This window comes from Pseudorasbora parva, chromosome 13 (assembly GCF_024679245.1).
Source record: "Pseudorasbora parva isolate DD20220531a chromosome 13, ASM2467924v1, whole genome shotgun sequence".
Classification (NCBI taxonomy): domain Eukaryota; kingdom Metazoa; phylum Chordata; class Actinopteri; order Cypriniformes; family Gobionidae; genus Pseudorasbora; species Pseudorasbora parva.
The window spans coordinates 25,723,086-25,735,967 of record NC_090184.1 but is presented as its reverse complement, the minus strand read 5'-3'; the positions used below and the strand labels follow the sequence as shown (position 1 = coordinate 25,735,967).

Here is a 12,882-nt window from a genome sequence, read left to right as displayed (position 1 = left end):
TTTAAAAAGAATCACGTTATAAATGCATTTTTAACACAAACAACACAAAATGTAATTTATAATATAAAAGGACGAATATGTTACAGATTTAAAATGCTTAGGCTACTTAATGTATGCAAACAGTAGGCTATAGCATACAATAACAAGGTGCAATAAAAAGAAATAAAAGAAAAAGAAATAAAGAGGAAAGGATGCCACACTTCGATATCCTTTAGCCTAGCCTTCACAAAGTGTAACAATATTTTAAAGTTATATAAATTTATATATATACATGAAAATATTCTTTACGTTTTTATACTTTACGTTTGCGCTCTTTTACTATCCCTGGGCTACTGCACCTGTGCCGTCTTTAACTGACGCTCACGCAGGTACCTTGCGTCATGCGCAGAGGCTGAAACGCGGAAGCAACATTCCACGTCACTTGAGGTGGATTTAGCGCGAGCCTGGATTCCGACAGGAGAATTTAGCGCTTCCTTGACGTGAAACTCGCCGGATGTGATGCCACGAACATTTCGGCTTTACGCTCAAACGGACAGCGAAAGGAATATCCGCGGGTTGTAAACGGAGGATTCGTCTTGAGGTAATGTTTGTGTGCGGTGCTGTACTGCGGTCAGAGCGCTTGCAGCAGGCGGCTGCTGAATGTCGCTGTTTTATTGGTTAGTCAGTGTTTCCTGACGCCGTATGTCCATCAGGGCAGATAATATGATGGCTAGATATATTAATAATAGGTCTGTATTTCGCTATTGCTGAGTCTAAAACAGCAGCGATTTACCTAAACGGGACGCATTTTTGTGCTCCATAGAAGTGCTAAGATCCCAAATATGATGAACGCCCGTATGATGTCCAAAAAAATGCTGTTTAGAGAGGCAGCTCACATCAGCTTGTTGTTGTAGGTTATTATGGGCCCTTTTTACTTTGATTCACTGATCATGGCACTATGCTTTCTTATTATTCTTTGTTATTATTGCTTTCTTGACATCGTTTCTCAGATTTTATTATAGCCTAGATAAACTATATTTAATTTTTTTGCTAGCCTATAACGCCTCTAAATGTCCCATAACGTTATGTCAAATGAGATGCACCTGTCTCCACACAATTACATTATTTAATTACATTAAGTTCACTAAATCGATCCGTTGTTTATTGCATTGGCATTGCCATGATCATTGTTATCTAAAAATGAAAGTGTTCTCTAGTATTTATCATTACCCATTAAAACACATCATGTCAATCAAGCTAAGTAATGCTGTCAAGGGTGTATTCAACTGTCACTACTGTGTTATGGGGTGTGTAAGTTACATGTTTTGTAAATGTGTCAGAGGGAACACCTTCACATTACCTGATTCACTGTGATTTTCAGGACAATATTGGCAGTAGGTCAGCACAATCTGCTTGGTGTGCTGTAAATGTGCTCAGCAAACATTAATGCTGCCCTCCTGGATTCTTCCCCTGTGAATCTAAATCTTTTTGTCTAGGGTGGGAATTTTTTGTGTGCCTAGCAGATACAGTGAATGCAGAGCTTTACCAGCAACTCAAGTTTTTACCAGGCATTTGGTTTAAACTAATTAATGACCTAATACAGTGTTTTAATTCAGATTTATTTACGTGGATCCAATTTTAAGCTGTTTTTATCTTACGTTTCTCTCCTTAATACAAAACAATTATTAAAAAAAAGCACATTTTTTCTCAATAAATATACCTTTTTTGGGACTTTATCTTGTTTTAGACATGTATTCGATAATATATATTTTTTTATGGCTAAGCTAATATATTAAAAGTGCGGGATGGCTGATATAACACACTATTTAATGTTTAAGACAATTCTGGTCTGAGAAACCAGCATCACTAAAGATCATGTGCCTCGCCCACTTTGCCTGCACCTGGTCACCATTCTATAAACATTTTTTTGTTCATCAATAACTAGTTTTTGTTTCTTGTCAAATAATACATGTTGCTTGCTGTAGTGGCTGCCTGGTAAATAATCCAAACTGACTTAAATCATTTGGCTGGAGGTAACTTCCAATCCTGATGGTGTCCGTTTATTCAGACCATCATGCTCATGTTTTTTTTTCCCCCTTGTCTGCAGAGTGTCTGATCTGGTGCTCGATCTTCATGGGCGAATCAGGGACACGGCGCTCCACCCTGGTCTCCAGGCTTCCCATCTTCAGACGTAGTGTACGAAAGAGACAGGACTCGCTCCCATCCTCACCCTCCTCCGGTGGTATCGGCAATGGCGTCCACACTTCCTCTCCGTCCAGCACAAACTCCAGCTCCAGCAGCACGAGCAAACGCCGCAGCCTGTTCCGCACTCCGTCACTCAGCTTCCACAGCAAGAGGAACAGCGACCCGACACAGTTCAGCCTGGACAATCACAGCCAGGATTCTGAAGACGTTTTTCGAGACAGTTGCATTTCAAAGACGCGGCATTCGTTCGGGTTCGGCGGACACAAGAAGAAGATCCCACGATCTCAGACAGAAAACCTTGAGAAAGCCTCGGCCAACCGCAATGTGTTCATTAACTGCATCAGTTCACGGACGAATGAGGGAGATGATTCAGGGTTCCTTGACGACGTTAGCAGCAAGAGGTCTTCTAAGCACAAGAAGATGTTGCCCAAGTCCTTCTCAGCTCACCAGCGGGTTTCCAAAAACTCGTCCAATGTCCTGGACCAAGGTAATGGTCAGGATAGTGCAGAAGAGCCTCCTAAAATTGGTACCCCAGGTTCCTGGCCTGGAGAATTGGCTGAGAGTTCTCTACAGTCACCCATGATCTCAGAAGACCGCACCACAGCAATCACACCATCCGATTTTGTTCACGTCACCGAAGACTCTGTCTCTGAAGTGGACGCTTTGCCTGCCCCCAGTCCAGCTGCACCACCCGAAACCCTTAGCGAAGCAGTTTCTACCTCACAGGTGTCCATCACCCCAGCCCAGGCTGTCACGGAAAAGCCCTTACTGCCAGATACCAGCCACACAGCCAACACACAGTGCGAGAGCACAACTGCCCATACGGAACCAGTAACGCTGCAGACAGTGAAAGAGCTGAACCTTGACACTAATCCTAATGCAAACGCTAACCCTGACCAGTCAGAGGCCAGCGAGATTGAACAAGCTCCAGAAATAAGTGAGGACAGCAGCTCCAATCCAGACACCCGTGAGAGGAGGTCCAGGAACGCTCTTCTCATCCACCAGGCAGGAAGGTCATCAGGCCTGAGCAAACTGGAGACCAGGCCAAGTCACCTGAGAAAGCCACACACAGGTAATGTCAGCGAACTCAGTTGTTTTGTGTGTTTTACAGAGACTAGTTTCAGTAAAGAAAGTGTTTTTAAGAAAGAAGTTCTGATGGAAATGATTCCCTTGCTTATTACATGACAAGAACAAGTTAATCTTTGATCTTAAAACCGGTTCCACTAATCTAGAAGACTTCATATCTAGCTATTATGACTTGGAGCTACTTCAATGATTTGCTGCTTCTACAAAGATTATAAAGTGCTCATCTGATGGACACTTTAATATCTCATGAGGTCATGGGTGTTGAAGAGCTGTCAGCCTTAAAAACAACCAACAAATAAATTGTCTTCATGATTGTTGCTAGTGCATCGTAGGGCAAAGAGACGTGATCAGCTGTCTGCACATTTTCCTGCTTACACATGGCTACTTTCCAAAAAAAGGGCCTGAAAAATGTTTATGACTTGGAATGTATTTATTATAAGAGAAGGGATCGCAGAGAGGTGTGAGATCCATGAATCTAGCAGAGCTGTTTGTAGAAATTCAGTTGTTGTCAAATATACATTGTTTCAGTGTAAAAGATGTAAACACAAAATGTTTAACGCTTGGCCATTAAGCATGAAGTATTCCAGAGAAATGTGTAATATGCTAATTGAGAAGTCAGCTCATATTAAACATCATATACAATTATCATATATAAATTTAATCCCTTATGGATTGAGCTATAAAGGTGCTGCATAACATGTAGCCTTACACTGAATGTGTAACTGATCTTTATAGTTCTGGCAGCTAACTATTATTTTTATACACGTACACACAACTTGGAGACACCCCACCCATAGTAACAATATATTGTGCTTCTTTTGGGATGCATTTTTCTTATGACCCATGCTTTTTCTTTAAGTAAATTATACTTTTAAGTTGTGACTGCTTTCACTCCAGAGTGCCTGTGGCTAAGAAGGTTTATGGGAAACTAACCAGCTCCACTGTATTGAATTTCCTTTAGTGGTGACTTGATATTGGCTTTACTACAGATCCTCTTGCAGCAGGAGAGAGTGAACTTTACACTCAGTGGGTTCATTTACAATTAAAGGCTTAGGGTGATTCATTAATATTCATGTCAATGATATGTTAAGATATGCAAGTTATTTTTAAGGTTAAGATTATTTAGTCGTACATTCTTATCTTTATATAAGAGGAAAGATGTCTGATTACAGCCAAGTCTGTTGTATACCGTGTTCATAGCAGATTTTTATTTATTTTTATTTAGATTTGCTAGAAATTTTCATGTGTTGCTTGTTTCCTTGTGAATACATTATCCGTATTATTGTTTCTTCTTTTCTGCAGTTTTTCTTGTGACTGTGTAGGTTTTAGGCTTTCACTGAATATCAGTGTATTAGTGTTTATTTGTGTCATATGGACTTCTACTATTGATGCTTTGCTGGGCTCTTTCATCTATCCGTTTTGTGTAGCTTTCAATACCTTGTTTAAGAGATGAACTAAAATCATTTTATGCTAATCTATTGCAGTGGGTGAGTTGTAGTTTGTGCCTCAGGCTTAACGCTTCATTTATTTTGTGTATATATTAAATATTTTTGGTAGATGCATTGCACATTCTTCAGATTATGACCTACAGCCTAATTGAGGTCTGTCTCTGTACATACAACAAGATTCTATAGACATTTTAATCATTTGGGTGCCACTTGGAGGAAGCTTGGTATGAAGGTGGTTTTCATATATTTTTTTCTTCTCCAACTGGATTTGAATAGAAGTGCACTTCATCTGCAATTGTGCATCATGTGTATCTTAAGTATTGGTAAGAATTGTCTTTCTTTATGAAATAAGTTTCTAATGCTGGCCAAAGCTGCATTTATTTGATTAAAAATTGTGACATAATAATAATAATAATATTATTACAATTTAAAATATTCATTACATGATCCTTCAGAAATCTTTCTACCAGTAATATGCTGATTTGGTGCTCAAGAAAAATTTGTAACATTATTAATGCCTTTATTGTCACGTTTTGATTAATTTAATGTATTCTTGCTGAATAAAAGCTCAGTAAAAGTATTAAAAACAAACGTTTGTATAGTAGGATTTATTAAATATAAATAACAAATATTTATTAAATGTTTTACTGATATTTGCTTATAATAGATACTAATGTTAATTATTTGTTTATTATGGTATATTTAATTTAATTTAATTTTTTTATATATATATATATATATATATATATATATATATATATATATATATATATATATATATATATATATATATATATATATATATATATATATATATATATATATATATATATAATATTCACTTTTATATCAAATATGCCAGCTCAATTTAAAGCTATATTAACTACTCATTTATTAAACAAACATGATATAATGTTGGTTATGTGCCTAGAAGGGCTGTGAATCTTTGGGTAAATAGTGAAATAATTCACAATTCATAGGTCTTCAATTCTATTCTATTCAATTAATTTTATTCTTCAATGAACTTTAATTCAAGATGATTCATAATTCAATTCGATGTGATTTGATCAAGGATTATTGAAGTGCTTATTTTTCAGTTTTATTGTGGTTAATGTTTTTTTTTCATTGCACAGTATCTCCCTTTATTCACGCAATGTAGTAATTTAATTGATATATTTAATTAATTGATATATTTTTGAATCACTATCACAATTCATTTGATTCATATTGACTGAAATAAACGATTGGCGATTCAAAAATACATGCTTGGTGCATCGAGAAAGTAAGTAAATTGTAACACCCCTAATGCTTCCTAATGAGAGTTATAGTAAATTATGTATTGTCATTGTATTGTACACTTCCCAGAACTGCTAAATAACTCAGAACTGTTCTGTTTTGTCCTTCAAAGTGTCCATGTGCAGCAGCGTCAGCCCATACCATGAGGTGATGCGCATGGAGAGACGTCTACGGTCGGCCTCTGAGGGCGCAGGAGGACCCAGACTTCACCTCAGCCTCAGGGATCCTCACTGCATGGAGGGCAACACTTTATCCAAGCAGAGAACCAGTTCCTCATCTTCTAAACTGGGCAGCCTGGTATGTATGAATGTGGTTCCACTGCTCAAACCCACATTTTCAGAAATTAGTAGTTGAATTGGTCTATATGATCTAAATGTGTGTCTCTGAAAACCAATGATGTAGACTCTCACTGCATCTTCCAAGGGATTAAATTCCCACCCAGCGCGATTGTAATCGCAGTGCTTAATTAAACAAATCCTCTCACACCATTTTAGCCAGCAGGTCAGCAGGGCCAGCATCCATTGGCTACTTTCCCTGAACTTTCATCTGACCATGTAGAGTGCCTCTAATATGTATTCAACCATCAGGGTGTTCGTGGTATGTCGTTTTGCCAAACTTAATCTTTAAAGGTGTACTATGCAGAATTTTTAAGGAAAAATAAACCCTCTCAGTTATTACTTATGATCCACTGGTATGGTGTGTGGTGTTGTTTCTGTCTACAGTGACAATGCCCTGTGTCTGTGTTTTCTTATTTTCTTAAGTTGCTCTACTTAGGACATTTCTGGACTGCAGCCTTTGGCCAGTGAGTGTGTCTCCCTCAGCCAATAAAGACGCGCTGCACAGCAGAGGGCTGGACTTTATTGTCTGTGTCTAAAGCTCTGCTAAGTTATCCTGTCTTGACACGAAAACAATTAGATAACATTGCCATTGCCTTATAGACTGCATTCTGTGACTAAACACATTACTACGCATTGTAATTATGTTTTTATGATGACACATAATTATTGTTCATTAGTAAGCTTCACTGACAGCCAGTCATCTAACTATTGGCATACCTGTCCAGTGCTATTTGTGACCCTGGACCACAAAATCAGTCGTTGAGTGAGTGAGTGAGTGAGTGAGTGAGTGAGTGAGTGAGTGAGTGAGTGAGTGAGTGAGTGAGTGAGTGAGTGAGTGAGTGAGTGAGTGAGTGAGTGAGTGAGTGAGTGAGTGAGTGAGTGAGTGAGTGAGTGAGTGAGTGAGTGAGTGAGTGAGTGAGTGAGTGAGTGAGTGAGTGAGTGAGTGAGTGAGTGAGTGAGTGAGTGAGTGAGTGAGTGAGTGAGTGAGTGAGTGAGTGAGTGAGTGAGTGAGTGAGTGAGTGAGTGAGTGAGTGAGTGAGTGAGTGAGTGAGTGAGTGAGTGAGTGAGTGAGTGAGTGAGTGAGTGAGTGAGTGAGTGAGTGAGTGAGTGAGTGAGTGAGTGAGTGAGTGAGTGAGTGAGTGAGTGAGTGAGTGAGTGAGTGAGTGAGTGAGTGAGTGAGTGAGTGAGTGAGTGAGTGAGTGAGTGAGTGAGTGAGTGAGTGAGTGAGTGAGTGAGTGAGTGAGTGAGTGAGTGAGTGAGTGAGTGAGTGAGTGAGTGAGTGAGTGAGTGAGTGAGTGAGTGAGTGAGTGAGTGAGTGAGTGTGCAACATCTCCTGTGCAACAAAATGTTCAACTAACATGCACAAAAACCTATTTATACCGCAGCTGATGACTATATTTATAATTGGTTAATTAATATTTACAACACGATTATTATAATTGTGATTAATTCATTTATTTATTTATTAATTTTTGTATCCTTACTCATATTTAAGATTCATTTCTAACTTTATGGGTTTTCTATTGTTATACTTGCCCTACTGTTAGTATTACTTATTTTTCTTATTTTTTATTTTATTTTATTTTATTACTTTTATTTTTATTTTTATTTTGTAAAAGGTTTTTGGTTTTGCCTTCAGTTAAACAGCAGTACTTTAATCTCTGATCAAAATATGTTAAATATTAGTTTTTGGAATATTCAGGGTCTATGCTCTAAAACATTTGGTTTGAAAAGCACAAACTCAGAATTCTTAAATAGCATCACAAATGTTGATATATTAATCCTAATAGAAACCTGGTGTAGATCCGATGTGTCCACTCAGTGTCCTGCAGGTTACTCTGAGATCATTCTGCCCTCCTGGAAAATTAACTCAGTCCATCGTGGCAGAGACTCTGGAGGATTAGTCATATGGATAAAGAATGATCTTGCCCCTTTCACATCTCCAGTACAGCAAGGCAAAAATCACATTTGGTTAAAATTGGATAAAAACCTTGGAATTTTGGATAAAGACCTCTTTATCTGTGGAATTTATATCCCTCCATCAGATTCTCCATATTACAATGAAGAGATATTTCACACTTTACAGGGAGAAATTCATCAATATCAAACCCAAGGGAAAATTCTCTTATGTGGAGATTTAAATGCCCGAACTGGTTTAGAACCAGACTACACTGATAATTCAGGAGATAAACATCTGTTCACACAAATGCCCCGAGACCTCTTCAATACCCTACCCAGAAGAAATAACCAGGATGCTGGAGTCAATAGACATGGGAAGGAGGTAGCCCATCTGTGTCAAACGTTAGGTCTTTATATCCTGAACGGTAGAATCAAAGAAGATTCCTGTGGTCACTTTACCTGTAGCACAAATCTCGGGAACAGTGTTGTAGATTATGCCTTATCCAATCTAAGCCCCTCCAATTTCAGTGCATTTACCGTCAAAACTCAGTCTCCCCTGTCTGATCACAGCCAGATCAATGTTTCCATTAAAGGTGAAAACATCAGACCAAGAGAAATACATAAGCCAATCCCCCTATACAAACTCAACACATCCTATAGATGGACTCATAGCACTGCTGAATCATATATTAATGCATTAAAGTCAAACGAAATAGTCAATTCCTTAACAACGTTTAGTAATTCAATATATGATATTAACCGGCTGGGAATTAATTTAGCAATTAAACATATTAATGGCATTTTTGAAAATATAGCAAAAAAAGCTCATTTAGATAAATTGACACCACACACGCACAAAAAACACACTAAACATAAACCTTCTGAAAAATGGTTTGATCACGACTGTAAAAGAATTCGACGAGAGCTACGACTCATTTCAAATCAAAAACACAAAGATCCAGTCAACCCTGAGTTACGCTTCAAACACTCAGAGCTTCTGAAACAGTACAAAAACACACTGAGACAGAAGAAGCTGGATCATTATAACAACACGCTTCAAAAGATTGAACACACCGTTGATCAGGGCCAGTTCTGGAGCATGTGGAACAGGTTAAACTCTACAAAGCCACAAGAACCAGCCATACAAGATGGTCAGATTTGGAAAGATTATTTTGAGAACATCTATACCCATCAAACTGACCCTTTAAATAATCCCAACCAATTAAAAATCCTTGAAAAATTAAACGCTCTTGAGTCATGCATCAAAAACAACCAAAATCCCCTAGATTATCCAATAACCCAAGAGGAACTTAGTGGAAAACTGAAATCCCTCAAATTGAATAAATCCTGTGGCCCCGACAACATAAAAAATGAGATGCTTAAACACAGCTCTCCTGAACTTCAGAACGCTCTGCTTAAAGTTTTCAACCTGATTCTGAGTTCAGGGGTTTTTCCAGAGGTCTGGAATACAGGGCTCATCTCTCCCATCTTTAAAAGTGGAGACAAAACTGATCCTAATAACTACAGAGGAATCTGTGTGACCAGCAATTTGGGAAAAGTATTCTGTTCTATAATCAACTCCCGGATTTCAGCCTTCTTAAATCAGCACAATGTCATCAGCAAATCTCAAATTGGCTTTCTCCCCAAACATCGAACCACTGATCATATTCACACACTACACACATTACTAAACCAACATGTACACCAAAAGAAGGAAGGAAAAATATTTGCTTGCTTCGTCGATTTCAGGAAGGCTTTTGATTCCATTTGGCATAAAGGATTGTTTTATAAAATCATTCAAAGTGGTATTGGGGGAAAAACATATGACTTGATAAAAAACATGTATAACAAAAATAAATGTGCAGTAAAAATTGGTCATCAAAGAACAGAATATTTTTCCCAACAGCGAGGGGTCAGACAGGGCTGCTGCCTCAGCCCAACTCTATTTAACATTTATATTAATGAATTGGCAGATCTATTGGACCAATCAGAGAGTACAGGACTTCAACTGTTTGACACAGAAGTCAAATATTTACTGTATGCAGACGACTTACTAATTCTGTCTAAAACACCAGAAGGCCTCCAGAAAAACCTCGACATCTTAACTAAATACTGCCAGGACTGGTCCTTAGAAGTCAACTCCCATAAAACTAAGATCATGATTTTTCAGAAGAAACCCAGAAATCTGGAACATAAACATATATTTACTGTAAACAACAGCACAATTCAACACACTTTACATTATAATTATCTTGGTCTGGTTCTAACACCCACTGGAAACTTTAAATTAGCAATTAAAACATTAATTGCAAAAGCCCGCAGAGCCCTGCACGCTATACGAATGAAATTATTTAAAATAGACATCCCCATTAGAATCTGGACAAAGATATTCGATAGCGTCATCCTGCCCATTGCACTGTACGGAAGTGAGGTCTGGGGCCCAGCGAGTAACTTCAGCCATAAGGTCTGGGACAAACACCCTGTAGAAGGCCTACATGTAGAGTTCTGTCGAAACATCCTCCACGTCCACAGAAACACACCGAACAACGCATGCAGGGCGGAGCTGGGCCGACTGCCCCTTAATCTAGCCATTAAAAAAAGAGCCTTGAAGTTCTGGATCCACCTACACTCAAGCTCTAAAGATGATCTTCAGTTTAAAGCCCTACAAACCCAGAAAAGTAATCTCTGTGTAATGGTGTCAGAACTGATGAACAAAGCGTACACCACTGCTCCTGTAAAATCTGCAGAAATCAAAGAAATCATGAAAAACGAGAGAGAGGCGTATATGCAGCATTGGAAACATCAAACCAAAGAGCAAAGCCGTCTCCAATGTTATCTGGGACTAAACAGAGAGTACAGTCTGGCTAACTATCTCATCTCAGTCAGAAACACAACACACAGAGCGTTATTAACCAAGTACAGGCTGAGTGACCACACGCTGGCCATAGAAAGAGGGCGGCATAAGAAGACATGGCTGCCCACAGAAGAGCGTATCTGTAGAGAGTGTAGATCAGGAGCAGTGGAGACAGAGGCACACTTCCTCCTCCACTGTGATAAATACACCGCCCTAAGAGACTCACTGGATGGGCAAATACAACACATTATCCCTGACTTCCAGTCACTACACCATCACGAAAAACTGAAGGTCTTACTCGGTGAAGGACCTGCTTCCACTTATATAGCACAGCATATCTATAAATGCCACAAATTGAGATGTACTGAGTGAACACATCCTGATTAATAATATATGTATTGCTTATTATCTGTATATATAAATATAAATGTGAATATGTTTGATGTATGTTTCTGTTTTGCTTTGTGAAATGCTTTGGCAATATGTACCCATGTATGTCATGCCAATAAAGCACAATTGAATTGAGTGAGTGAGTGAGTGAGTGAGTGAGTGAGTGAGTGAGTGAGTGAGTGAGTGAGTGAGTGAGTGAGTGAGTGAGTGAGTGAGTGAGTGAGTGAGTGAGTGAGTGAGTGAGTGAGTGAGTGAGTGAGTGAGTGAGTGAGTGAGTGAGTGAGTGAGTGAGTGAGTGAGTGAGTGAGTGAGTGAGTGAGTGAGTGAGTGAGTGAGTGAGTGAGTGAGTGAGTGAGTGAGTGAGTGAGTGAGTTAATGGCAGAACTTGGATCCAAAGAACAGTTGAATCAACTCTGAGAAGTAATTAAAAAGCCCAAAGCAGGAGATGGAAATAAGAACTTTCCAAATCACTGAATATGCTGTGAAGTACAGTTAAATCAATAATTACAAAATGGAAAAAGTATGGCACTGCAGTGAATCTACCTAGAACAGACTGTCCTCAAAAAACTGAGCGCTGATGCGAAAATTCTTGTGTGATCCTTCACTGTAACCTAATCACTTGGTCTCATGGATTCTCATTCCTCATTCCAAAGTTGAAACGGTTTGAGTAGTTATGTTGTGGCTGTAAAACATGTCATTCACAGTGTTCAATGGTTTGAACCTTTTTTTTTTCCACTGCAAGTTTATTAAAGCCACCATCTCCGTTTATTAAAAACAGACTCCAGAAAAATCCTATCTTTTAATCTCTCCACAAGACCTCACAATAAACCTGTCCTGTGGATTATGCCTAATAACATGGGCATTACTCACAGCAGGCCATTTGCAATCCAACAGAGATTGTGTTGAAGTTTGTTGAATGTGGTTGAGCATAAGCCTGTAGTGGTGGGGTTCACTAAGAACAAATACTCTGTTAACTGTTAGCATGCTGAAGTACAGCACACTTTAGCATGCTAAACCACTTTTCAATACATTTTTGTCTTTCAGATAATATAAAAATCAATTCTGAAAAACATTAATTAGTTCACTTAAAGGGGTAGTTCACCCCAAAAAATGAAAATTCATTATTTACTTACCCACAAGTTGTTCCAAACCAATCTAAAAAGAAGATATTTTTGTTTGTAAGATGACTGCTTTGGGGCACCATTGACTTCCTAAGTAGGAAAAAAATAATATGGAAGTCAATGGTGTACCAGAACTGTAGCCTGACAAGCCAGACCCACATCAAGATGTTTGGTCTGGAAACTCACCATAGACAGGGCTCAATCCGAGGGGCGGGATAAACGGTTGTCTTTCAAACTCCCTCTGCCCGCGATAGGATAGCGCTACA

At 38.7% G+C, this 12,882-nt stretch overlaps 1 protein-coding gene across 2 annotated transcripts in view; it reads left to right on the top strand.

Moving 5' to 3' along the window:
- Positions 1-361: 361 nt before the first annotated feature.
- ccser1 (coiled-coil serine-rich protein 1) overlaps positions 362-12,882 on the top strand; it is a 111,493-nt gene continuing 98,972 nt past the window's right edge. Inside the window, exons 1-3 of one of the 2 annotated variants that reach the window (XM_067413619.1) lie at positions 362-580; positions 2,087-3,256; positions 6,127-6,311. In XM_067413619.1, the coding sequence (XP_067269720.1) occupies positions 2,113-3,256; positions 6,127-6,311 (1,329 nt within the window). In that variant the 5' untranslated portion in view covers positions 362-580; positions 2,087-2,112. The remainder of the gene's footprint in view (positions 581-2,086; positions 3,257-6,126; positions 6,312-12,882) is intronic. The other variant, XM_067413617.1, reaches the window with a different exon arrangement.